A 25,897-nucleotide genomic window follows, 5' to 3' on the forward strand; every position below is an offset into this window, starting at 1 on the left:
GGGTCCTCCTTTTCAGCCCTTCACTTACACACTCCCCCTCCCCCATCTCTCATCACCCCCACTTCTCAGTCTAAATCTTTTCCCTTCAGCCACTGTCGACTACTTCTCGTTCTGATATGCTGAGACAGCGCCTGAGATCGACTAACCTTTCTGCTAGTGTTGACCCCAAGATATCTTAAATCAGAACGGAAGCAAACCAAGACTGTTGCAGTGTTATGCGGGTAATCTGTGCAGTGCTTTATGCCAGATAAAGGGCACCTCCAAGTGCTGGAGGTTGGGTAGAGATGGAAAGAGCAAGATGCATGAAGGTTACGAACATACGAGGCTGTCAAATTTAAGACCAAGGCTGGAAACATGGTCTCTTCCCAACATGGTGTCGACCCCAGTTAGATCGGTTCTCTGTAATGCAACATGTGAGCAAACTGCTTCATGGAGCTCTTGTGTGCTCGTCAGAGTCATTCGTCGTGTCTTATCAGCATGTTTTATAGCACTTTCTGCCACTTGTATGACTGCCTAGTGCTTTCTCCGCGTGCCCCTTTGCAGGCGGCTTCAATGTGATTTTCTCTGATAGAGGAGTTGTTTGGTGTACCTCATGCTCCCTGAAGGCTTCAAGGCGCTTGTCACTTTTGTTGGAATGGTGCAGAGTGCCATATATGTGAGAAGAGGGGAGGGGCAGCAGGGTGAAATGTGCAGGGGGTTGGGGGGGAGGGGGGGGGAATGTCCGGGATAGTGCAGAGAGAAGTTATAGGCAGCAAAAGGAAAGCTGCGTGATGCGAGAAAGGAAGAAGGCCAAGGCGCTCGTTTTCAGAAATGGATGGGGCTGTTGTTAAGTCCTGAACATTACTCTGTCGTTTTCCCTTCCTCTGTTCCTCTCTTGAAAGCCTCTCGGTGATATCTTGTATAGCGCTTAGAAGCCAAGGGCGTTGCTATGCTTTAAAGAAGTGGTACCTCTGGGCGCTATAAATACTCCCAGCAAAACTAATAGAAATAAAGTGCTGTGAGCTGTCTTGCGGTGACGTGCGGCGCTGTGCAAGACGCAGGGACTACATGAAAGCTGGCCAACCTGGGTGGGGTGAACTGGGGTTAAAACTGCTCCTCTCATGCCAGGGCAGTCACTCCTCACCTTCAGTCATTACTGCGACTTCCCCTTCGCCTTCTCTTGGCTCCGTCATTCCCTCGCTGGCTAATAACTATCTCTCTCCGTGCTTTCTTCCAATGCAGCACCTTTTGTCACCTCTCCTCCCTTTCCTCTCCTTCCACTGCACAGCCGTCTGCACCCCCCCCCCTCATTCTGCTGCCCCCCTTCTCAATCCCTTCGCCAGTCACCATTATTGCTTCCTTCTGCATCCCGTGGGTTTGCTGGCTCAGCGAACTAATGTGTGTACCTACTTGCAAAGATCTGTGTTATACCCCGTGGTCACAGGCTCAAATCAGTGTGGGGCCGCTCGGCTCATCAGCCTCCCAATGTCGATAAATCATTTGTAATTCAGCAGACACTGCACTTAACGGTCCCCACTGCCCAACACACATCTCTGTACATTGAAAATGCAATAGATCTCGCCTTTGATTAAATTAAAGCCATTTGCTTTGCTAATGGTATTGTATAGCAAAGCACATGGCTTTAACTTAATGAAAGGCGAGACCGATTTCATTTTTAATGCTTGTTTTTTGGAAGTTGTTACTTTAAAAGATCAGTTCAATCTGTGGAACAAACTTTATTAGTGTCACAAGTTTTAACATTTTCGGCTTAAGGATGGCTGGATGAAAACGCGTAGCCCTTGGCCACCAGGTTTGAGGAAATAATTAGGCTTTTTTAATTTGACGAAGCTATTGCAAAGTCTACAATTGTCCTAATTCCCGGTAAAGTGGTCACCACTCTGAATACATAGATTTAAACAAAATGTAAAATCATTGCCTCAACTGTGTTTTCGTAATATATTGATTTATTTCATAGGCTTATTATTATTTGGGGATTTTTCTATAGATATCCAATTTCAATTTATGTTCATATTAAACTTATTCTACATAATACTTTCTGCAGCTCTTCGAGATTATTAATGGCCGTCGTAAATTGTCAACTGTATTCGACATTATGCTTCCTCTTTTTCGCTCTGTTATTGTTCTCTATTGTTGATGGTCCACGGTATTTACCTATTTCATATATCCCCAAAAAAAGTATTGCACACTAGATACTGAAATGAACTTGGGAGATGAAAAACATATACCCCCACACTTAACTCTTGAGTTGATTCTTTCATGGCGCGCCAGATCACTAGGCCACCCTCTAACTGCTCTGAAAGGTACAATTTGACTGTCCTCCTGACTAAATTGGAGATTTAGTAACCCAGAGACATGGCTATCCCTCTATTTAAGAACTTTATAGAATCCTAGTTCAGACATTTAATTATCCCTGTACCTCGGTTCCCTTATCTGCCTAAATTGGGAGTGCTTCGAAGACCACCCACTCAGCCTTTTAATGCAATGCTAACCACAATGTCTATTAAACCATCTCTTGGTTTATCTTGAAAGGCGTCACAGCTTTTGGATTCAGCCTTTTCAGCTGAAAGAGGAATAGACAGAAGGACCAAGGCCACTATAGATAGCAGTAGTCAAGTCAAGTCAAATTGTAATGTTTATTTAGACCATAGTCTTTAAACAACAATAAAACCCAATTGTGAATATTAAAACAATACAGATTCTTCACCAATTCCATTAAAATTAATAACCTATAAGCAAAGTGGTAACAGCACGAATATCCCACACAAGGTGGCACAATAACATAATTAGTATGTCCAGTTCAATTCAATCCCCTGAAAGTTAATACAATTCATGTTAATTCAATTTTATATTCATAAAAACAATGGCAAAATGCATTTTAATAAAATTCAACTTTAAAATCACTAAAACATCTTCGGTTTCTCCCTAAAGAGACTTTTTATGGCTTTCATATAGTTTCCGATTGCAAAGGCAATCTCAAGGCTAGGCATCTCTGTAAGTAGGGCTACTGCCTGTTCTCGTGACTTCGCTTCATATTTATAAAGATTGGACATAAAAATAGTTTCCGCTGGGCTAAAACTGAAACGCAATCTACTAATATGTGCAGAATATCACTTTTAGTTCCCAATATACATTTGCAATTTCCAGCAGGCTGAATCATTTCTGCTTTTATTCTCTCATTGGTCAGCCGTGGGTAAATGGCAATTCTTAAACTTAAAATTTCACATCTAAGCCAGTAGTTGGGTAATGTGTGCAGGTAAGGATACCAGGCTTCATTCAACCATGGAGCTCTTATACATTGTACTGATTGTTTCATTCTCAGATACTCTACATCTACGTTTCTGGACAATTCCTGTCCTTGGGATCTGAGTACGCTCTTAGTAAATTCTGCATGCAGTGTTTGTTGACAGATTCTCACCTTTAGGTTCTCACCTACAGTAAGCAGCTTATTTCTAGTTTCCTTAGCCCATTTTCGGCTACTCGACTGAATCTCCTTTCTGCACCATTGTGAGACCTTCTGCTCTAAGCCAGGGTCCTGGCGTTTCCAGAACCTTATTAAAGACACTTGATTCTGTATGCTCCATGCTATTGTTCCTAGCTCAACTCTAATGGCCTGGATCATTGCTGAGATTGGTAGTGACAATAAGGTTTTTAAACACTTCCCTTCTTCTAAGTCCCAGCCACTTTTACCACTTAGGTAGAGGACTTCAGCTCCATACAGTACTTGCGTGGGTATCATTGCACTATATGCCTTTAGCAATGGTATTTAGGACATATCTCCGTATTCTCGATTGAATTTTTTCAGCCCACAAATCGATGTAAAGGCTTTTGCTTTCTGAGCCTTCTAAGTGCATATGCCACTTTAATGCACTATCGAACCAGACCCCAAGATAACTATACTCACTCAAAATCTCCAATTTCATGGGGCCTAAAAACCAACTGAATCTCGTGTCTCTTTTCCCAAAACATAACTTTTTAGTTTTTTCCATATTTAGAACTAAAAACTTTGCCCTACAGTACTCTCTAAAAGCGTTTAGTTTCCTTTGGAGGCCTAACTCGGTCTGATCAAGAATCACCAAATCGTCTGCGTACAGTAAGCATGACAATTTATTACCATCCATTCTGGGGGCTGGCGCTTCTGTCAACCTCTAGGGTTGCAGGTAAGTCTGCTAGGAATATGGCAAAAAGCAAGGGGGCCAAGATGCAGCCCTGTCTTAGGCCATTCTCAATTGCTATTTTTGGCGTCAAGGACCTCCCCGTATCCCTAATAACCTGTGCACAGTTTCCTCTATGTAACTCTTTTACTATAGCCAGTAAGCCTTCTGGTATATTATAATTTTCCAAGGACTCCCAAACGCCTTTACGGTCCACAGAATCAAACGCGGCCAGACAGTCCACGAAGCAACAGTATAACTTCCCTTTTTGTTCTATTGACTTTCGCGCCACTGCCCATAGGGCAAAGCAGTGGTCCACAGTGGAATGGCCTTCCTTGAAGCCCCCCTGTTCTACCGGCACAATCGACACTGCTCCACCCAATCCTTAAGTCTACTTTTTCCCCAATGTCCAGCAAATTAATTAATCTGTAATTTTTCTGAGATTTCATATCACCCTCCTTGTGCACCGGTCAAATTACTGCTCACTTCCAGTTTTGGGGGATTTTTCCTATGTCCAAGATGACTAGAAACATGTGGGACAAACATTCTGCCCACCAGTTCAGATGGGACTTTATTATGGAAGCTGGGAGATGATCAGGTCCTGCTGCCCTGGTTAGTTTTAATTTGATTATCATATTTTTCACATTCAATACTGAGAAATCTGGTGTTAGGTCTTCTACTAACCCACTCCAGTTTTGCATCACTCCTTCTGATGCCCTATGAGAGCCATACAATTCCTGCAAATATTCCTCCCATGAGGCCTCTTCTACCACACAATTCATAGCTCCCACTGGGTATTCTGCAGCTGTCTGTATCAGCTTCCAAAACTGGAGTATATTCTTTGTTTCAATAGTTTCCAACAGTTTCCCCCAGCATTTTTCTTTATAGACTCTTTGAGCTACTAATTAGCATTTTGTATTCTCTTCTCAATTTTTCAATATATATAACTATGTTCAAATCATATTTAACACTAAGCCCACGTGCTTCTCTCCTTATCTCCCTCTTCATCTTTAAGTAGTCTGCAGAGAACCATTTTACTTGCCTTACTGGGATTTTATGTTTTATGCATGTATTCTCTTATTTTTTAGTTCAACACGAAGGCATTGCACAACCTGTTCTATTTTTTCATCATACCATTCCAGGTTCTGCCCTCTGTCGCTTCCCAAATCTAGCTGTTGTAGTATTGCCAGCTTTGCGTTATATTCATCTGTTAGCCTAGTTGTCACCCGCCTGGGATACTCCACTTGTTGCAGAATTACTTTTTCTCGTGGGCTCGGGTTCACATCTGAAATCTGAAACTGCAGGGGGGTGTGATCACTACCTTCCCTTTGACAGACCCGAAACCCCTTGATTAAGGCAAAGTTCCAGGCAGACGTAAACACGTAGTCTATTGGGCAATTTTGTATGCCTATTTTAAATGTTTTCTTAGCTGGACAGTCTGATTCTAACCTACGATTCACGCAAAATAGGCCCTTTGTCCCCAAGTAGTTTTCCAAATTTGTATCTTGGTTTGGGGAAGCACAATCTGGGAAGGTCACTAATCTTATGTCATAAGCCTCCAGGATTTCCATATACCAACGATCTACCTTCTTTGGGTTTAATTTATGATTGAAATCACCCATCATTAAAATTATATCCGTGCCGTATTTTTCACATAAGGTATCTATATCATCTTTAAAATATCCCATCTCATCACCATATTCCTCGGGACACCCCCATTGCATATACACATTTATGAGGATTAAGTTTTCATGCTTTTTGTCTGCAACCAACAGAGATAACCTGCATACAAGCAGCCATTTACATTTTACGGAAAGTGATGTCACATTCTTCACTACTTTTGTAGACAAAAGTGTCATAATCCCACCTGCAGGGCGCCCAAACCTTTTTTTCTTTGCGGGCGATGGAGTTGGAGAAAGCCATCAATTATTGGGGTTTTGTCACAAAGCCAAGTTTCCTGTAAGCATATAATCTCGGTACTTTTGGCTAGCTCTTTTATATTTTCATGCTTTATCAATTCTACAAGACCGTTTATATTCCAAGATACAAACTTAAGGCTATGCGACAACCCATTATCCTAGTCCACATCATCTAAATATCCCTCTTCCCCAAGCTCCTCATTATATCACTGGGAGGGACCTGTGATGCTGCTTCTTTGACTCCAGTTCCCCAAAATGTTACCAATATCGGAGTTGTTCGCTACTATATTGAGGTTTCCAGCACCTACTCCATCTTCCTCCAGTAGCCTCACCGGTCTCTTCCCTAATCCGGCCTGGCACTTTAAGAAGCCTCCACCTAGTTGGCCGTTCCCCTCTACTTCTCCCTCTGGGATTATCCGTATTCCTTCCTTCAATACCTTTCTTTTCGCCTTCCCAATTGCCATCTTTACCAGGTCTGAGTAAACTAACACCCTGGTAAATTCCTTCCCTTTATAATTAGCTTTAAAACCCACCTGCCGCAGCTCTTTGGTTCCAATTGCTATCAAACTCAGGCATTTTGAGAATGAATGTAAACGTTGAGACCTGTTTAGGGGTGAAATCTTCCTTGTTTTTCCCCCCTTCTCTATTTGTACAGGTTCAAAATATAGTCAATTATTCCCAACTACCTCCTTTCCCAACTTAGGAGTTATCATATATGGCTGCTAGTTGTTCTTCCTAGTTGCTGCCATGGATTTTCTACTTGCTTCTATTCTATCCCTCTGGTGGGAGTCTTTATCAAGGTTTTTTTTTCGGAGTAAGTGCTATGTGGCTTGCTCTATTCAATTGCAGCGATGGTTTTAATTGTGTTTTTTTTAATCCCTCTCCAATACCCTATTTCATTTCTTTTTTTGGTCCCTTCCTCACTCGTATTTCTCTAGGGGTCCTGGTGGGCAACATCTCTTGAGTAGCAATTTCTGGGTTAGCCTCTTCACCCCTCCCCCCTTTCACAGCCTTCCCTTTCCCCTATCTTTGTACCTTCCTTCCTATTAGTCTCCTAAAGTTAGATGGGCTGTATCTAGAGTATTTGCCCCTTCTTTTTATCAACATCGGGCATCTTGAAATATAAACATTGTGTGGGTCTTTTGGTAAGTCTATGACCTCAGCAGATGCTGGGGGCTGCGGGTCTGGGGCTGATCTTTTCATAGTTGGCATTTGGTCCCTGGTTCCTTGCAGCTCCCCCTCAATCTTATGTAGATGCATTTTTTGTGTTTTTAAAATGTCATTATTTAACATTGTGACTACCAATAACCCTTGTAAGGTTCTTTGCAGCATCAACATTATGTACAACATTGAAGAAGATTGGGTAGCTGAAATGTCTAGGTCTAGTGTAAGATTTCGCCCCACATCATCTTTTGATTGAGTTCTCAAGGTACCAGGCTACTCTCGGCTCACATTTAGTTTTGGCCTTGTTGCTGTGTTCGAAGCATCCTTGAGCCCTCGCTGTTAATCTCTAATGGGTCTAGAACCATCAATAACTGATCCTGCAGTGAGAAGACGCGCGGGGATGAGGACAGCCGTGGTGCCATTATTAAATCATTTTGGCTTAAGGGTGATTGATTTGCCAGAAACGATGACTCCAGTATTTGCTAACAAAGATCTACTGAGCCATTTGCATTCAGCTGTTCAGCCTCTACATCCTGGGACTACGCTGGTGAACACACCTTTTTAAAATGTTTCCCACAAAGTCCTTTATTGACTTTGAGGCTAGCACACCCCCTTTTTTCCCCCTGCACAGCTTCCTTATTTGCTCTCTTCTTAGGTGCTCTTTTAGCCCTTTCTCTGGGGCTCTCCATACTCTCTCCAGAAGCCCTCTGTTCCATGGAGAGCTCTCTAGACCAACGGTTTTGCTCCGTGCGGGTTTTATTCTTCCTAGGGGTCATCACAGTGCACGTGCTTATGGCAGCTTATTTAGTTTGTTTTTGTGCAAGACAAGTCCAGTATGATATCAAACCAATGGAGACCAGCCTAGTCCCCCCCAGGCTCCCAATTATTATTATTTCGCTGGTGTCCTTCCAACTGTTTCCCCGCCTTATTAAGCCCCTTGAGCCAACCTGTTTAATTGGCCGTTAGGGGTGGGGGGGGGGGATAAGGAATAAACAATAAAAACAACTAATACATCCACACACTTACCTCTATTGTGCTCAGATGAATTGACCATGCCCTTTGCCGTGCTGACCAAATCCGCCACAAGTCCTTTTTGAAAGTGTGCTCTACAGTTTCTGGAGTTCCTATTCTTGTTCAATCCAGGAAACCTATAGATCAGGCAAATGGTCACGTACTGCTGCGCAATGCCAAGATCTAGGGCCCCAGGGACGGAACAGTAAGCCACCTGGCTCTCGTTAACCTTCCTTGAATTCCAGCTTCCTTTTCCCCAGCTGGGAACCGGGGGCTTTGGGTACTACACCCCCCTCCTTCTGCCGTTCTATGGTCCCAGACGCTCGGGAGCTGCCCTCAGCAATCCTTGGGGTTCCTTCGCCGTTTATTTCTCTGGATTTCTCCGTTGTCTACAGCGTCCCTGTTTCCAGTTTCTTCGACTCGGCTCCTGTAATACCGCGCTTCACATCAGGTCCCTCTTGGACGTTGGGGCGTGGCAAGGTGAGTGAGGCGTGTCATCAATGGCAATCGGGCAATGCGCACAACAGAGGCTGACAGTATTAAAATGTTTGCTCTGCCTCCTGGCTGACTGCATCTTAGCACCAGTTGCTAGAAGACATTTTCTGACCATAGACCTCCTTAAAAAAATGCAACCTAAAGCCTTCAAAGCAAAAGCCAACACTCCTGTTTTTATGGTTTGTGATAAGCTGGGCTAGTATTAGGCGTTATGTATTCTGCTACAAAACATTTTTTTGGTCTAAAATTGCTTCCTGCCTGCATAGGATGAAGACAAGAGAGCAGTACTGTGCCTCAACATAGAAGGCTTCAACCATTAAATGAGATAGTCTTCAGCTCTCTCTGGGCTAAGCAGATATCAGGGAGAGGCAGGTTTTTCTGGAAATTATGGATCTCTTTTGAGACTCAGACATACACCTGACACCAAAATAATATCTTGCATCTTGGCTGGTATTTCCCATGAGAAGTTGCTTGTGAGAAACCTTCCAAACATCATCCATAACACGACTTATTTTCGAAGTACGACAATGGCAAATATAAGGCTTTGGAGTCCTTTTGGCAACAAAGGGAACCAAAATTCCTTCCCAGGCAAATGTAGTCCTTCTCCTAAATGTCTGCCCACATGCTTGTGCAACATCAAATTTCATAAGCGGATGGGCTTCAGATGCCCCAGGGGCTCCAGTAATAAGAGGTTCAGAAGCTCTTCACCCTATGAACAGTAGTAATATGAGCCTGACAGGAATACATTTCCTGGTATTCTGATAGAAAATAAAAAGGATACAGTCACCAGTTTGTGGACCTAAAATGAGTAAATATGCGAGAGAAAAGATGTTTCCATTGTCTATCTTATGTTGGGTTCTTAGTTCCCCAAACGAAGAACAGATTTGTACACTACGCCTACATATATGTATTTAACCAATAAATTCTCTCAGTCGAAACACAAACGATTTTCAATTGTGAACTATCGTCATCTGTATCAAGCCCTTAAACTCTGACATTTCTATACAGCGCAGAAGGCATGAATAACGTCTTGGCAGCTCTGAGAGCAATTCTTATTTGAAGGTTACAGGTGGATCATATGAAGACCGCATCCGGGAGGTTGCATGCTCCTTAAACCTAGAAAGGGCTTTATTGGATGTAGGAGACCAAGATTTCACATCTGCCCTCAGTTTCTCTTTTCTCTTTCTGAAAGCAGTGGACAAGGGACAAATAGCAAGCTCCGTAAGAACAGGTTCTTTGGATTGAGGTGAGGTCGTAGATATGAACTGTGCATCTGCACAGGCATCGATAGCGGGCTGTTGGTATCGAATCAAAGCTTCTGAGACATCAACATTTGCAAGTGTCGGTTGTTTACAGACCTTGGTACGAAATTAAATGAGTAGCAATAGAAGAAGAATACCCTGAAATGCAGAAAGACAACGATCTATACACCAATCAGCAGCTGGTGCTCTCTATGCTAGCCCAGACCCCAAGATGGAGTCAAAAGATTAGGATCCTAACCCACAGTTAAAGCTTTGCTTTAGTCCTTACCATTTGTACAGTGTCAAAGAAGCTTCCATCAAAGCTACAATTTCTATATTCTGCGTGACAGAACATGTATGGTGCACACGAAGTTCAGCTACTCACCAGAGTACACCCCTCTGACGTCACTCGCGAGATCCACCTGGTTCTTGCGTGTGAACTGTAGCAGTAACTTCTTGGCGGTTCCATACTGCTGCGTTGCCATCAGCCACCGAACAGATTCCGGGAATATGCTTCAGGAAGGTGATGAAAAATAACAGAGAATTTGCTACTTCACTCACAGGCTGTGTGACAGATTTAACAAAATACAAATGTTGTACCAGTTCTAGGAAATCAGAATGAAAGAGCTTGCTAATGCGAAATACAGCAATGTATGTAATGTTAGTAAAGTCATTCACACGGTATTTGGTGACAGGGTAATCTCTACTCTTAAATTATGTAAGGGTTTCAAAATCATGAATCGAGGTTTCAATTAAAGTGGCGTCTTGAAGGTGACTTTAAAAGTTCTATAAGTACATTATCCTTGCTCAGATCTTTGCTGATTGGTGACATAACATTTTTATGTTAGGCCTGGAGACAGCTTTAGCTGTGTCACCAGCATCAGGTAAGCAAAATAATAAAAAATGCATGAATGTATACATAGAGACGCTTTGGGTCAGCTCGGTTCATCCATTGGTTAGCTCAACTTTCATAAACATTTTGCATCTACCCTCACAGCAAACAACATTGGGTCAACCCAAGCAGCCTTTTGTCTCTCTTGTACTGTGAGTGATTACTTTTTGCCCCATCACATGTGCAGATCTGCCTACAAAGGAGTGCACTTCAGTGTCCAGGATGGTAGCCAATAATGTAATTTGCCACTGCTTTTTTATTTTCTATCATGATCCTGTGTTTTTTTTACTCATCTGTGCATGGTTTGTCTTCAATTTACACTAATTCCAAACTGACGGTACCTTTAGTTTTTACCAATAATTGCAAGTGTATAATTCCCATGTTTCGGTGGCCTCAAGATTTCTCTTTTCTTTTTATTTATGTGACATATCCGTACAATAGAAAATAATAAAACGCCATCACATCAGTTTATCCAGGCCAGGCCTATTGGCTGTGCCAATGCCGGTTAAATTAGTATTTAAAGACATAACAATTCAATTCGATAACTAGTATAATGCCTGGGCACCATCGTGGAAAAGAGATATATATATCATTAATTTTAGAAACTAGTAAAAGAAATTGCATATCTCAAAAGAAGTGGGAAGTCCAGAGAAGAGGATAGAGGGAACGGGAAGAGAAATAAAATGAGAATCAATGCAAGAGAGATGGGGAAACAGGGACGGAGAAGGAAGAGGAGGGAGCGAGACAAGAGAAATAGAGAGATGGCAATGAGAGAAAGATGGAGCAAGAAAGAATGGGGACAAGAGAAAGTGAGAGGGGACAAAGGGGATAGAAAGACAAGATGGAGCCAGTGAAGAGCAAGGTAGCCGAGTGAGAGGATGAGCGAATGAGAGGATGAGCGAGTGAGGATGAGCGAAAGAGGGAGATAATGATAGTGTATGAGAAACTAGGCAACAACTATACCAGTGCATCATCAGAGAGACATGTTGTCAGGTGCATTCTGAAAGCATAGAGGTCTAGTCTCTCTCTTGGGTGTTGAGGTGGGCATTCCAAAGAGTAGGACCTAAAAACTCGAGCATTCTGTGTCCAATAGAAAGGTACAGTGTGGAGGGTCCGGCAGTGGTGTAAGTGGTTGTCCTCCCCTTCACATTCAACGTCAGAAACATATACATCTAGGAACTTAACCTCGCATATGTAAATATAGTAGTTCGAATAAAGGATTCCCAACTCCTTAGCAACAAGTCCAACTCATCTGAAAATTATGCTGTACAGTGGCTATCAGACCTTTCCCCACAGACAATGTTTCATCCCATTTGTCAAATCTGCATCGCAGCCAGGCAAGACAGGAACACCACCCACCCGGATCAGGGGAATTCCATACATTGTGTCATAAGCACACCCAATAGTAATTAAGACTACCTCCACCCCGCAGGGCTGATAATGAAATCCACCAGCCCAAACAAGTCAACCATCCCTAAAAAATAATGGTCAAATAAAGATACCACACCACTCTAATATATTAATCACAACCTCCATACGTGAGTAGCCAATCACGAAGTTATGTTACTTAGAAGGTAAACTTCTTGCAGGGTGCCTAGTGGAAGCAAAGTATGGTTAGCCCCCAAAATTAAATGCCAGAGAGAATGAGGAGGAGTCTCTTAGATTGGGAGAAGCAAGCACTCAGTATATATGACCCAATGACACAGATCGCTGTGAGAGAACCATGGTATCACGGCTCAAGGCAACAAAAGAGTCGGATAACTTTGATTAGGATTCTAGCAAAGTTGCAGGCACATCAATGCACAGGATAGCACCCTCAAATACCAGAAGAAACAAAATCATAACATTTGATTTGAACTAATAGGGGAGACCACTTGGACTAGTCGCTGGTTAGTCAGCAAGTATTCTGCGCGTTCGCTAGCACTTAATTCATAGTCACCAGTGTCAATCAATGCTGTAAAGGATTCAATCATTTTGCTGGACATTGATCCGATCCTTCATCTGTTGGTAAAAGAGTCTCTCTGGTTTGTGTCTTCTAAATTTTTGTTGGGTGTATTCTTGGGGGATGGGGGATCTGGTTTCTGGGATGTACCTCCAATGGATACAAGTTGTTCCAACACTTCCCATGCTTTGGACGCCTTTACAAAAAAAAATACAAAAAAAGGTTTTCCCATGCTAAGGTATTATCAGTTCGGATGAACAACAATAGTTTGGCATGGCAGAGTTTTCTGTCTGCAAGAAATGTTTTACAACCACAGTGTAATGGAGACATCTTTCAATTTCCAATTAGCAGAGAACCAGAATACATATTTTGTAATATATTATTTCCCAATAATGTAATTCTTAATGAACTGGCTGACAGGGACCCCTGGCAGCAGGAGAGGAACCCTTTCTACTGAGAAGAATTTTGACAGGTCCTGTGGGACCACAACTTTAGACAATCAGTATCAAGGAAACATTTGTGTTTGATACTTCAGTGTGCTCAGGCAGACCTACCACTCTGATGATGTTACTGCTGGACCAACCTCCAGTCCTGAAGTTTAAGAACCACACTATCCTGAAAGTCTGTGATCTGGTTATGGAGATAGTCAACCCTTGGCGCCTGTTCTGTTAGCGCTGCTTCAGTCACCCCATGCTCTCTGACAGTTTATGTTGGTAAGCCTGCAGCGAGCTCAAATCAATTGATACTGTATCTGTTTTATTCTCTAGTGCAGTAAGAGACTCTTGTATGGGTAGAAAAATGTGTACTAGATGGTCTATGGCCATATTGGAAAAGTAAACTCCATCTAGTATCGATTTAGACGTACCTAGCAGGCCAGTTCGGGCAGGCACACCACTGTAGTTCTGATGCAAATGTTTCAGCTGAACATATAGATTATAGACCTAATCCACAGTAGAAGTGATTCAGTCCATCCATTGGGGGGAAACAGCGTTTACAACGCTGCTATTACCACGCAGGTAGGTAACAACACGGTCGGTACAACAACCGCGTTGTTACCCCGCGTGGCTTTACATCGCAAGTCGTGCAAGACCAAGGAATGCGTTGGGATTTAATCCAACACATTCCCTGCTGTTGCGCTAACTGGAGTAAGAATAGTAATTTATACTATTCCTAAGTCCAGCGCGCCACCTAGCGCAAGTCATAGAAACGACTTGCGATGTAAAGCCACGTAACAACGCAGTCGTTGTAATGACCACGTTGTAACCTACTGTGTGGTTATAGCACGCGTAGTATCATGCTATATTCATCCATTGGCATCCTACAGCAGGAAAACGTGAAGGAGCAGTTGGGGAGTCTCAGTGCCAAGCAAACCTTACAAGAGAATCAGAAGGAGTTCAGTAATTGAGAGGAGTCCAATATCTCATTATTGCCAGCATTCCAATGAGCATTAGTATTCAGTTCCCATCCTTAAGGAGAGCTGGTTGCTAAACATCTGTGTTTTGCCTAAATAGGTCTTTTCTTTCAGCCAGTTGAAGGCGAGACAAATGGGTCAGAACGCAGCTATATCACTTCCCACCCATCCAGTCAGGTGGGCAACTGGGTAAGGTAAGAGGGTGCACTCAGTGTTTTTCTCTGGTACACTGTGGCTTTAAAGGCTCCTAATTGGCCTTTCGTGGCCACATTCCCCTCATTCTATTGGCTCTGATCTCTGCAGCGAACAAGGTCTAGGCACCTTGGCCTACCACAGTGTTGTTGCCTTGGTCGGTTACCAATAACATCTCCTGTGGGCTTCTCTGGGGCACTGTGTCACTCCTCCATTGCTTCTGGGAACATGCCATCTTAGCTATATTCAGTAGGCTGACAACCAGGGCTACTAGTTGTCATCAATTTTAGCAGATGTAGCATTGCTTCAAAGATACAACATACTGTAATTGTGGGTGCCATTTCACTTTCCTTATCCTCAGTGAATGTCAGAGATGGCCGGCTTGTCTGGGGTAGTCTGATGGATGCTGGGGATGAGTGCAAGAATCACATGTGTCACAGTGGTTTATAGAAAGGTTTCCTCCAATTTTGTGAGGTCGTTGTTGGATGAAGGTTTTATTATGGTGGCTGTTCTGATGAGTTAATTTAAGAATTGTACAGTTACATCAGTGGTGCGACTGGAAAAAGAAGCTGAGAGATTAGATAATATTCCGAGAGCTGCATACAGTAGAGTCTAGGGAGTACCACACTGATGCACAGAAAATGATGCATAAGATATGTGGCTGAGTTTCAGAAGAGAGGATGTTTTAGGTTGAAAATCTGGAGTATGCTTCGACATACTCAGTGTTGCTGCTACCAGGAGGTGGACGATCTTTATTGAGCTGCAAAATCTCCTGAAGAGGAAGGCAATAATGAGGGAAGCTTCCAGACGAAAAGGACCATCATTGAGGTGTTGTAGGATTCAAATCTTCCCACATTTGAGCCAGGAAAGGCAGAGGCGAAATAGGGAATCCAGCTCATCAAAAAAGAAATGTTAGTTGCAGGACATGAGGCATTGGTCTATTTTTTGGCCATGCTCTCCTTTCTGGCTCAGCTCCAGACTTTCTGGACTACAGAAGACTTGAGTGAAAGGATGGTGGTATGGAGGCTTCAGCTACTTGGGGGAAGAGGGCTCATGTGAACTGTAGCCCACATATGTCTGAGGATCTTGGAGAGATTTGATCGATTTTGCTGCTACGAGAGCTTGCGTATGAGCAGCTTTCATTTTTTCTCTACTAGCATCAGCTTTTAGTTTTAGGCGTCAGTGTTGTCTACTCTAATTCATAGTTTGATGCCAGAATATGGCTAGGTCTATTTCAAGCACAAGAAGTCATAGACTTATCTTTGTCATGGTTTATTGTGCTTAATAAAAGGTAATTAAAACATGGAGTGAGGAATTAAATAGTACCATAGGACTTTATCTTGTTATGTTTTCAGGTGGAGTACTTTTGTTGATGCCGCTGTCCAAGATAAAGCCATGGATCCGTGAACCTTTTTAAAAAAAAATATTTTTAGCAGATTTGGTTTGGGGTTGAGCCACGGTCGGGAAAGCCACCCTGCACAGAAGAAAGTTAACAGTTGAAATTAATAATGCTGAAGGCATGCGAAATTGTACTGTGGTTGTTATTTGGAGGGTGAAGAGGCGAGAGGTCTTGTGACAGAAGAATAAACATTCAAAGTGAAGGAGAAAGTGACACAGAAAGAAAGACTGTTACAGAGGTAGGCTGGTGCTGTAAGATTCTTGGGTGAAGTTTCACTTAAGTTGGGAGGAGAAAGATGGATTCAGAGGACCTGGAGGAATGATTGAGGAGGAGTATGGAGAACAGCAGGAAGGAGGTCTGAATTCACCGGTTTATGGTGGCGTATAGGAGACAAGAGCTAATGAACTGCAATATATGCAAGACACTAGTTTGGACTCTTTTAGGGGTGCTGGTTCCAGAGAGGACAGACATCTTCTTTGAGTCATTTTTAATAGAGCATAGGGTGGAATGAAATGGAATGCACTGAATGTTGTTTGGCTTTGCTCTAATGGCTTGCATAGAGGGAGCCATAGAAAATAAAATGGATCTCTGCCATGCAAGAACAAACTTCTTGTGAAATTAATAGTCATTGTAAACAGTTGTTACCGTGCTTTTCCAGGACTGTCACTGGCTGGTGAAAGAGTTTAGAAATAGATCTGGTAGGGTCCACAGATGGTCATCTACTTGAGGAAATGGTAAGGTTTGTGGACCATCCTCAGCAGACAAGACATTGCGACAACGCCAGCCCACCAAGTTAAAGGGTCGTCCAGGGGCCACGATGAGAAGAGTAGTTCCTAGTTTTCCTTTAGGGTGCTGGATGGGGGCTGCCTTGCACAAGAAGCTGTACGTGCTCTTTGAGTACTGAGTAGCAATGAAAGACTGTTGTGGGTCACTGGGGTAAGTGGAGCAGAACGGTAACAGAGCATACTAAAGAGGCAACACTTTATTGATATGGTAGGTAAGATGGCCGCCACTCAACAAGGGACATCAATACTGCTGTTTGGCAGGATCAGAGTATCACAGGTTCTTTGGCAAGGAACATGATAGGAAGACGAGACGGACTTCTGTGGTACCTAAGAAGTAAGGTTCACTTTTTTAGGGGAAGTTGAAAACCAACAGGCTCACTAGTAATAGGGGAAAGTTTCCAGGCTCCCTATGAGACTGAAGGATTAACATGGTGGAAACCGCCAGATGCATTTTTACTGAAAGCCAAACAGAACTGAGATAATGTGCCGAAATATAATTTTCATAAAAGCAAAACAAACTGAAGTGCAGTTACTAGCGGATGTACTGTAGAAATGCAGGCCATATGCTGCTACCGAGCACTTGCGGATTACAGACTGAAGCCACTAGAAACTTCCACAGCAATGGCTATGACTTGGGCTCCTTAAGGGAGAGGAGGTTCCATAGAAATAAAAGAAACCTTCAGGGCGCTTAAGTCTGTATCTCATAAGGAAAGAATCACGGACAGTTAGTGCAGGCTCATTTAGTTATAGAATGCTTTTTAGGTAAGACTTGCAGTGTAGTGTGTGTAGTAGACACAAACAATTGATTACAACATTTCTTAAAGCTTTGTACAGGCGCTGGGACACTTAAAGAGTTATGGTCAAACATCCTGCACATAAATAGTGCCTTTTGGAGTAGTAGGCCGTGAGGAAAAAAGTGGCCTCAGGGGCTATCCTTCCAGAATTATTTATAATACTGCTGATCCCACAAGGAACCTCCAGGTGCAAGGCCCTGGCAGTCATAATCGAAAGAGTGACCTCAATATATTTTTAATTAGTTCATCTATGAAGATTTTCTGAAATACAGATTTTTATTGCACAATTTCACATTGACTGGTAAGATATTTCTAGGCTCACAAATCCTGTCTGCATTCTAAATGGAGGAGTCCAAATGGGAAGCAATCGGGCTCCCAATCTTGTCTGAAGAACAACGAAACATCATTCAAAATATTTTAGCCTTTTCCCCAGAGATTCAACATTGAATTTACAGACAGGTCACTTTTAAAGCCACTCAAAAGCCAAGTACTTACTACCAGTAGGAGAGCATGAGGAGGAAGGGGCAGATGATGACGGCTTGTAGTATTTGCCAGTCCCTGCAGAGGGCCGCCAAGCCTGGTAGAAGGAACTGCCCCGCCATGGCGATAAAGCTTGCACCGATGGTGATCATGAACCTGTTTGTGGGGGGGCAGAGTTCAATCCCTGAAACCAAACAGAAAATGACATTAATATTCAGAGCAGGGAACACGAACATGACCAATCAGGGTGCAATGCGCAGACTGAGACCAAGCAGTGCAATTTACTTCACTGTAATGTTCCAGAATGCTGGGCTGGTGCCTTTTTTGTTTACATTCATGCTGCAGTCATTCAGTGAAATGTACACTTCTCTGGCCAAGCAATAGACTTGATTCTTCTGAAGTACTCTTAATTATATACAAATTATATTTAAGACTTTTTTTAGATCACGCACATGGACAAGTCCTACAGTAGTTCAGCAAAAAAATATAAAAGCATACATTGAAGTAAGTAATGTAAACATAGTTGCTATAACAAAATTAGTATAGTATATACAATACAGAATAACACACGATACTCCAACTTGTACAATACAGCAAATGTTATGCTCCATAATCTTTATTAATCATATATTAATGTGGCCATATTCATAGGTCACAATTTCAATAACTTTTTTGAGGCTTTTTGGAGGGACTAAGTGGTGTTGGTGGCTTCCCCAAGGCTCACTCGTTTGGTGCCTGCCAAGGTGCAGCCTGGTGGAGGTTATGTGATATCCACAGACTGAACTGACATCACATGGTGGACACAGTGCTTCAGAACTTTAGTGATACTCAAGTGGAGGAAACATAGCTACTAGGGAAGCAGGCAGCTTTCTTGGAATATTTCCTTCTCTTGACAGTCCTGTAACTCAGTTGTGCAGAAGGCCATATGTTTTAAGTATGAACTCAAACTAGATGGCCCCTAACTTCAAAAGAACACATTCTTCTACAGGCACAGGAGAGCTACATGATATTGAGCAATGCTGGCCTAAGCCAAGGCTTCCTCCACTTTGGGCCACCGGACTAGCATCTCCACTTGCGTTTTTAATTATATTGGCCAAGCAGGGATGAATATATACGCGTGCTCAGGATAACGAGAGAACATTAATTTACTTTCAAAACATCTCAATTTAAGATTAACATAATCAGTGGTTATGCTCAAACTTTGGCATGTATCTGGCCCTTGTGGATCTAGTCTGAACTTTCTTAATTAAACTGGTTATTCCCGAGTTTACCTGTGCACATAGGATAAAACCGAGCCCACAATCATTTACCTGTCTTCATTCCATGCTGTTGCTTAAATGTTTATGCTTTTATTTCTACATTTGTGTTGCATAGTGTTCTAGACCACAGAGGATTTGCAAATGTGACGTGACAGATGCAAGATTAGGATTCATTTTAAACTATGATTTAAATAACTTGTATTTACAGTATGCATAGTGCAGAATCGATTTTATACATTGCTTTATTATGACTAAATATGTATATTTATGAAGCACAAAGTACCGTACCGAGTTGTCCAGTCTGAATACCCATACCTCTGACATTGGTGCGAGGCTTTACAAGTGGCAAAATGGGCACCATACTAACTTTAACATAATATTTGCCACGTGCTGCCTTTTTGTGTATGTAATTGTGTCCTTTCCTGAATAAATGAGTCTTCAATAGTCTCTGAATTGGTTTATGTTAATATACATTCATTGGTCTGAAAATCATTCAGTGGGCTCGACAGTATAGTAAATGGACACAAAGCGCAGTCAAACATGTTCAGTGACGGCAGCCCACTGGATATGGTTAAAAGTGATAGCTAACTGGCTCTGAGGGCAAGGGCAAATACATTCTTGGCACTCACATACATACTTCATAAAAGTCCAGAACAAATCTCCTTCAAAGGGAAGTTATTGTTATGTAGACGTATCAATAACTATTCAGCATTATCAACAACAAAAAATCTCTTACACAATGGCAACCTACTTTGAAAGGGGTCATCTAGTTTAAAAACACTGGTGGTATCAGCAGTACTCCGACTGCATCCTTTGGCTCAAGCTCTCTCAGGGTCTGCAACTTCATAGTGGAATCCCCTATCAGTTAATCTTCTCAACTTAATGTACTTAAAAAATCAAATAAAAAACAACCCTCTAATACCCAGGGCTCAAACTGCTACTTTGTTTTTTAGAAATGTTCATGAAAAGACTTGCCTCATGATTTATGTAGTCCTGGAACAAGTAGTGAATTGCCTCTACATTCCTTGCATCGTGGCTGTCATCGGTAAGTTTTATATTATTAACTTATCCTACAAATAGTCCTGGCCCTTTCATACACCCCTGTAAAAACATTGTTGTCAAGATATTTTCATTTTTGGTTTGTGTTTTTGTATTAGAGATATAATTTAGCTTGGGTAGACATTGCTAATCTGTGCCGAATTTTTCTGGATGACATTTTAAAAAATGGCGGATGTGTTGCAGTGATGTAATATTTCAGGAACCATGAGACCTATATACTTCATTTTGGTGTCAAAACATAGGTTTTGAGGTCACATTGTCTTTTAGTGAGACAGAAAAAAACTCCTCAGAGAAACCTTTCTGCCATTTTCCAATATGGCAGCTCCATAACAATGCGTTTTAGCCATCATATTTGTAATTTATTTTAATATTGTTTTTATTTCAGGTTGTCTGTTGATTCAAATTCGTAACCATGTGCGAAGCAGGTGGTTGCAGAGGATCTTTACCTCCTGACAGTGTTGCTAACTACAAAACCTGAGGACTCCTTTAACAAAAAAAAATATGTCATATGCCAAACTAATATGAAAGAAAAGCTAACATCAACTGCTGCTGGATAGAAGAGAGTTTGAGATGCTGCAGATATAACGGCAAGATGAAGTATACAAAAGATTGAAACTGATGGGTGAAAATGATCAAATTTTTCATAATTGTAGTAACAAGTGCTACAAGTTGTATACAATAGAAAAAAGCCTGGAAAAATTGTCTAACAATAGCAGAAACCAGTGAATCACAACAAGAATTCTAGTCTTCTGAGAAAGCGACGGCAACCAAACTCAATGCCCATCCACTTAGAAGATCAATGGCTACACCTTGCCCACCTCCAACAACTGATCAGAAAGCAGAGGATCTTCAATGTGTTATTTGTGGTTTAGCCAGAACAAGGGCCAAATGGATTGACGAAAGAATAAAGTACAGAGTATGTGAGTATCAAAGGGTAAACACGTTTTTATCTGCAGCTAGTTTCTTCCAAGATGACGTTTTCAGCCAAGTAGCTGATCTAAACAGTGACGTGAATGTATTTGCAGCGGATTTGAATGCCCACCCAAACTGCATGAGTTCATACATTCGAAAATATGAATGTACAATGAGCTCCCAGCAGCAACATAACCACCAGCCTTCAGTTAAGTTTGCACTCTTTGAAAAAGCAAATTAAGTTTTAAAGCCACTCTTGAGTGCTGGCTAAGGGGGTTCATGCTCCGTGAGATCAGAAAAATAATGGTTAACATTGATGAAACTGTATTGATCCATAATAATGAAATAAAGAATTTTCTGGTGAGAATGTACAATGACACAATTCGTTTTTATCCATCTAATAAAAAGAATGAGCCACTTATGGCGTTCTCCTCTAATTTGAGACCTGAAGTTCTTGCTGCCAAAATAAGATCACAGGATGCAGTAAATTAAGAAGGAACCATTTTAGGAAATGTCCTGCAAGATTTAGATTTTGGACTTAATGACACATTTTGTGATGTACAAGAGCACCGCAAATCATAGGAGTCAACAAGAATGCCTGATGTTGTCTTAACTTTTCTTACATCATTGTTTAATATCAGCAAAGCAAAACTGTTACAAACTAAAGTTCTTGAGTTCTGAACAGAATTCAACAACATTGATGATGGCTTTGAGGATATAAGCGAAGAAGGAGAAGACAATACCATGAACAGACAGGCTTATGCTGTGCAAATGTACTATCTTTTCCAAATTATGTTTTATGACTCACATCGCGGCAGAAAGAAAACTCTGCTACACATGATGACTACCCACGCAATCTCTGACAAGTGTAAAATTAGACAGCTAATCACTTCAATTAATAGGATTAATGTATCAACAAGTTATGACAATACGGAGCAGAAACTTGTTAGCAGCTAATGCTGTAAAATCTCGTGAATCCGACAGCACTCCACTTCCAAATTACTTTACCTGGAAAGGATTTACAACAGCTACCCTTGATCATTTTGATTTTGAAGATAGCCCTTCTTTGTCTGAAGCATCCAGCACACATGATACTGCCATGGTGCTTTTTCAAGACTGTACCAATGAAGTAGCTGCTGGAAAACAAGTGGTGTCAGCTGTAGGCATAAACAAACAAATCTGCATACCTATAACCCAACTGCCTTGCCAACCTGTGCAAAAGCACTACAAATCATTAACACGTCAAAGTCTACAAGAAGATTTTAGAGTGGCTGAGGACATGGATCTTCTACCTGATGCTACGATCTACAAAGCTGATTTAACTGAATTTATCTGATCGCTTATTCAGTGGGGACTGAAGGATGAAGAAAAGCTAGTTCCTCTGTGGGCTGGAATTCATGTTCTGATCACCAAGTAAACCGTTCAAGTGAAGAAGGTTGGGTTTTTACCAGTAATACCATCTCCAGTCACAAACTATACAACAGTATACACAGGTCTAAAAAAATTCCAAAATGTTCATGCTCAGCTTTAAGACCAGCCTATCCTGCCAATTTTCTGCGATGAAGGCGTTTTCCGTATTGTAGCTGACATTGTTATGAGCAATCCAGTATAATTTGATGACCTTTATCCGATGATGGGTGTTTTACACATGACAAAATTTGCGTTGCAATGTGCAGGAAGCTATCTCAGTGGATGTGGCATAGACTATGCACTTATTGAGGCTGAAATCTTTGGAACCAAAACTGTCCAGTCGGTATTGAGCAGAACTCATTACGTTTGTTCATTACAAGGTATGCTCATCATATCTGAGGCTTTAGAAACATTGTATTGGAATGCTTTCTGGAACAAGAATGGCAAATTAGGTTTTTCATATCTGAACTCAGAAGTGAACAAGGAACTGGGTGCACTTCATTAAAAAAACATAAGGCAAAGCCAGGCAATGTTCAATACACTCAGTTAAAAATCAGAAAACCTGAAAAACAAGTTTGTAGAGTTTGTCAAAGAATGTGAAGAAAAATCAAAACTTTGTAAGTACAGGGGAAATGTTTTATACATGATAGCTCTGGTGAAAAACTTGGTACATGCTGATCGGGAAGGTGATTGGGAGCCACACATGAAGACTGTGGAGTCACTGATTACTAGGTTTCCCTAATCCGATCACATAAACTACCCGAGATATGGGTCTTGGTATTTGGAAAGAGTGAAGAAGCTAGAGGTGGAAAAACCATACCTCTACAGAAAATTCATCCAAAGAAATTTTGTGGTGAAAGACACAGAGGGAAGGTTCAATTCTGTGGCGCCAGATATGAAACTGGAGCAGATGATCCAGAGATCACAGAAAAGCTCCAAGGAAATTGTTGGTCAGACACTTAAAAGTGATTATGTTGCTCAGTGGCAGCTAGTTTACCAGTAAGCCCTTTCTATTTGCAATGTTTTCAGAGAGATGACAAATTAAAAATTAATAGACAATCATGAAACTCTTCCTCACCACGAACTTGTTGAAAAGAAAGGGAAATGTTTTATTAAACAGGTTGACAGCCTTCATTTCATGCAGCAGCAAGGAAACCCCTTTGAAATGACTGAGCCTGTGTGACTACACAACTCTGTGACAAAACAATATGTGAATAACAATATAAAGACACGTCTACTAGATGTCTTGGAACACAGATCGAAATTATACGCAAAACTAAAGCATTAGAGATTTGTATTGAAAGAGAAAAAAGCTGTTTGAAATAAGCACTAAACCTAAACTTCCACCCTTTAATTGCAATTGTAAGAGTTTTGTCCAACCAGCCACTACAAAACAGGTTACAAAAAAACAACTTTCGCAAGCACATAGAGAGATGGATGTAGCAAAAGAAAGGGGTGAATTTATCAAGGACATTCTGTCTGATTATCTTTTTTCAACAAATGCATTATTTGACGGATATGCTGCAACCAAACTAGTAAAGGACAAACTTGTACAAGAACTAAAAAAAACTTTAACCTGACGAATTTAAATACAAAAAGGTGTCCTCATTGAAAACTGCTGTTGCTGTGGACTATATATCACAATTGTGAATGGTCAAGATTTCATCCATGGAAAACTTTGGAGAGGTCGTTCAGACTGTTCTAGAGATCAAAGTCAATGTGCACTTTGCAAGAACTGCACATTGTCTTAGACCGTTATCGTGAACTATCTGTCAAAGAATGTAAGAGAATCCGATAAATGTCTCCAAGTGGAACCAACTGACCTTGCCTGCATCAAACATTTTACACCTATACCTGTGTAACTTGATAAATTCTGCTCATAAACATCGAACAAGATGAACCTGGAGATGTTAAGTCGCTAAAACATTGCTGATGGTTCAGTGAACACTGAATTTCCAATTACTGCAAGTGGAATGATTGTCAATGAGGAGTTGGTGCCTGCAAAGATAAAGTCAAAAGGTACAGAAATATTGTTCAAGAACTTAATAGCAAATTGGAGGAAGCGGACCTTCATATTGTGCTACATATTGAGTTGTATGTTCAAAATGGTTCTAATCCAGTCATTGTACTGTCAGATAACACAGATGTTATTATCGTGCTACTTACATTCGTTGCAAGGTTCATAATTCAAGGATTGTCAAGAGTTATGGATATGTTATGGAACATATGAGAAAAGACACAATCCCGCTTCATATTCTGTACAAGGAACTTGACCCAGAGATGCCAAGTGTTTTTTTCAAGGCACATATTCTTACGGGTGATGACGCTGAGCAAAATTGGAAAAAAGCTGGGAGCTCTAACTGCAGAACCTAAGAAGTTTCTGAAAGGATTTGCTGGGACAGAAGAAAAATGTGGCTTTAAAGACTTAAAAAAATACCTTGTGCGTGTATGGAAAACGAGTTCTGACTGTCATGCATTTGACGATCTTCGGTACAGTGAGTTCAAGAGATTAGTTCCGCTAAGTGACCTTCCACGGACATCATATTCTGTGCATGGCCACATTAAAAGAGCATTCTACTTGATCAGAAGATGTGTAAATGTGTTACATCATGAATAAATAGAGAAAGATCCGTGTGAATTTGCTTGGGAAGATATTGATGGGGTGCTAAAACCTGCAAAATTTCTAAAGCCTCTACCCACAGAATTTACACGTACATGCACTTGCAAAACCTGTGCTACAAAAATATGTCCCTATCGAATAATTCTGCAAATACACCACAAGCAATTGCCAAAACAAATAAAGTGAACTATGAAAATGTGTCTAAAACAGGAGTGATTAACAGCATTTTTTGTTCATACTCAAATGAAAACTTTGTTTGGTGTATACATAAAAGGATTAAAAAACATTATTATGTGTTTCATTTCTATATATGTCTCTTCTTCCTCTATTATAGCCGGCATTTTAGAAAATGGAGGAAGGATTGCTTCGAGGAGTTATTTTCTATCTTTATAAGACTATTTGACCCCCAAAACCTATGTTTTGACACCAAAATGAAGTATATAAGTCTCATGGTTCCTGAAATATTACAACACACCTGCCATTTTAAAAAATGTCGTCCAGTAAAATTTGGCATGGATCAGTAATGGCTACCCAAGCTAAATTACTTCTCTGATAATCCCAAAACACAAATCAAAAATGAAAATCTCTGGGCAATAATTGTTTTAGGAGGTATATTAGGGGGTCATGATTAAAGTCAAAAGGACAATAAAACAATTGAGTTCTGAGCATCTTTTCTAAGATGTTTCCTTTTTTTAGGATAGAGAAATAAGCAGGACGCATGTCAACACTATCACGTTAGGAATAGCCACATGGGTAGATTC

At 41.2% G+C, this 25,897-nt stretch overlaps 1 protein-coding gene across 1 annotated transcript in view; it reads right to left on the reverse strand.

Annotated features, from left to right (window-relative positions):
- SLC22A23 (solute carrier family 22 member 23) overlaps positions 1-25,897 on the reverse strand; it is a 579,898-nt gene that overhangs the window by 165,511 nt on the left and 388,490 nt on the right. Inside the window, exons 4-5 of the mRNA XM_085607175.1 lie at positions 17,892-18,060; positions 10,367-10,494 (exon numbers count right to left, since the gene is read on the reverse strand). Of these exons, the coding sequence (XP_085463301.1) occupies positions 10,367-10,494; positions 17,892-18,060 (297 nt within the window). The remainder of the gene's footprint in view (positions 1-10,366; positions 10,495-17,891; positions 18,061-25,897) is intronic.

The sequence above is a fragment of the Triturus cristatus genome, chromosome 5_2 (assembly GCF_964204655.1).
Source record: "Triturus cristatus chromosome 5_2, aTriCri1.1, whole genome shotgun sequence".
NCBI lineage: Eukaryota > Metazoa > Chordata > Amphibia > Caudata > Salamandridae > Triturus > Triturus cristatus.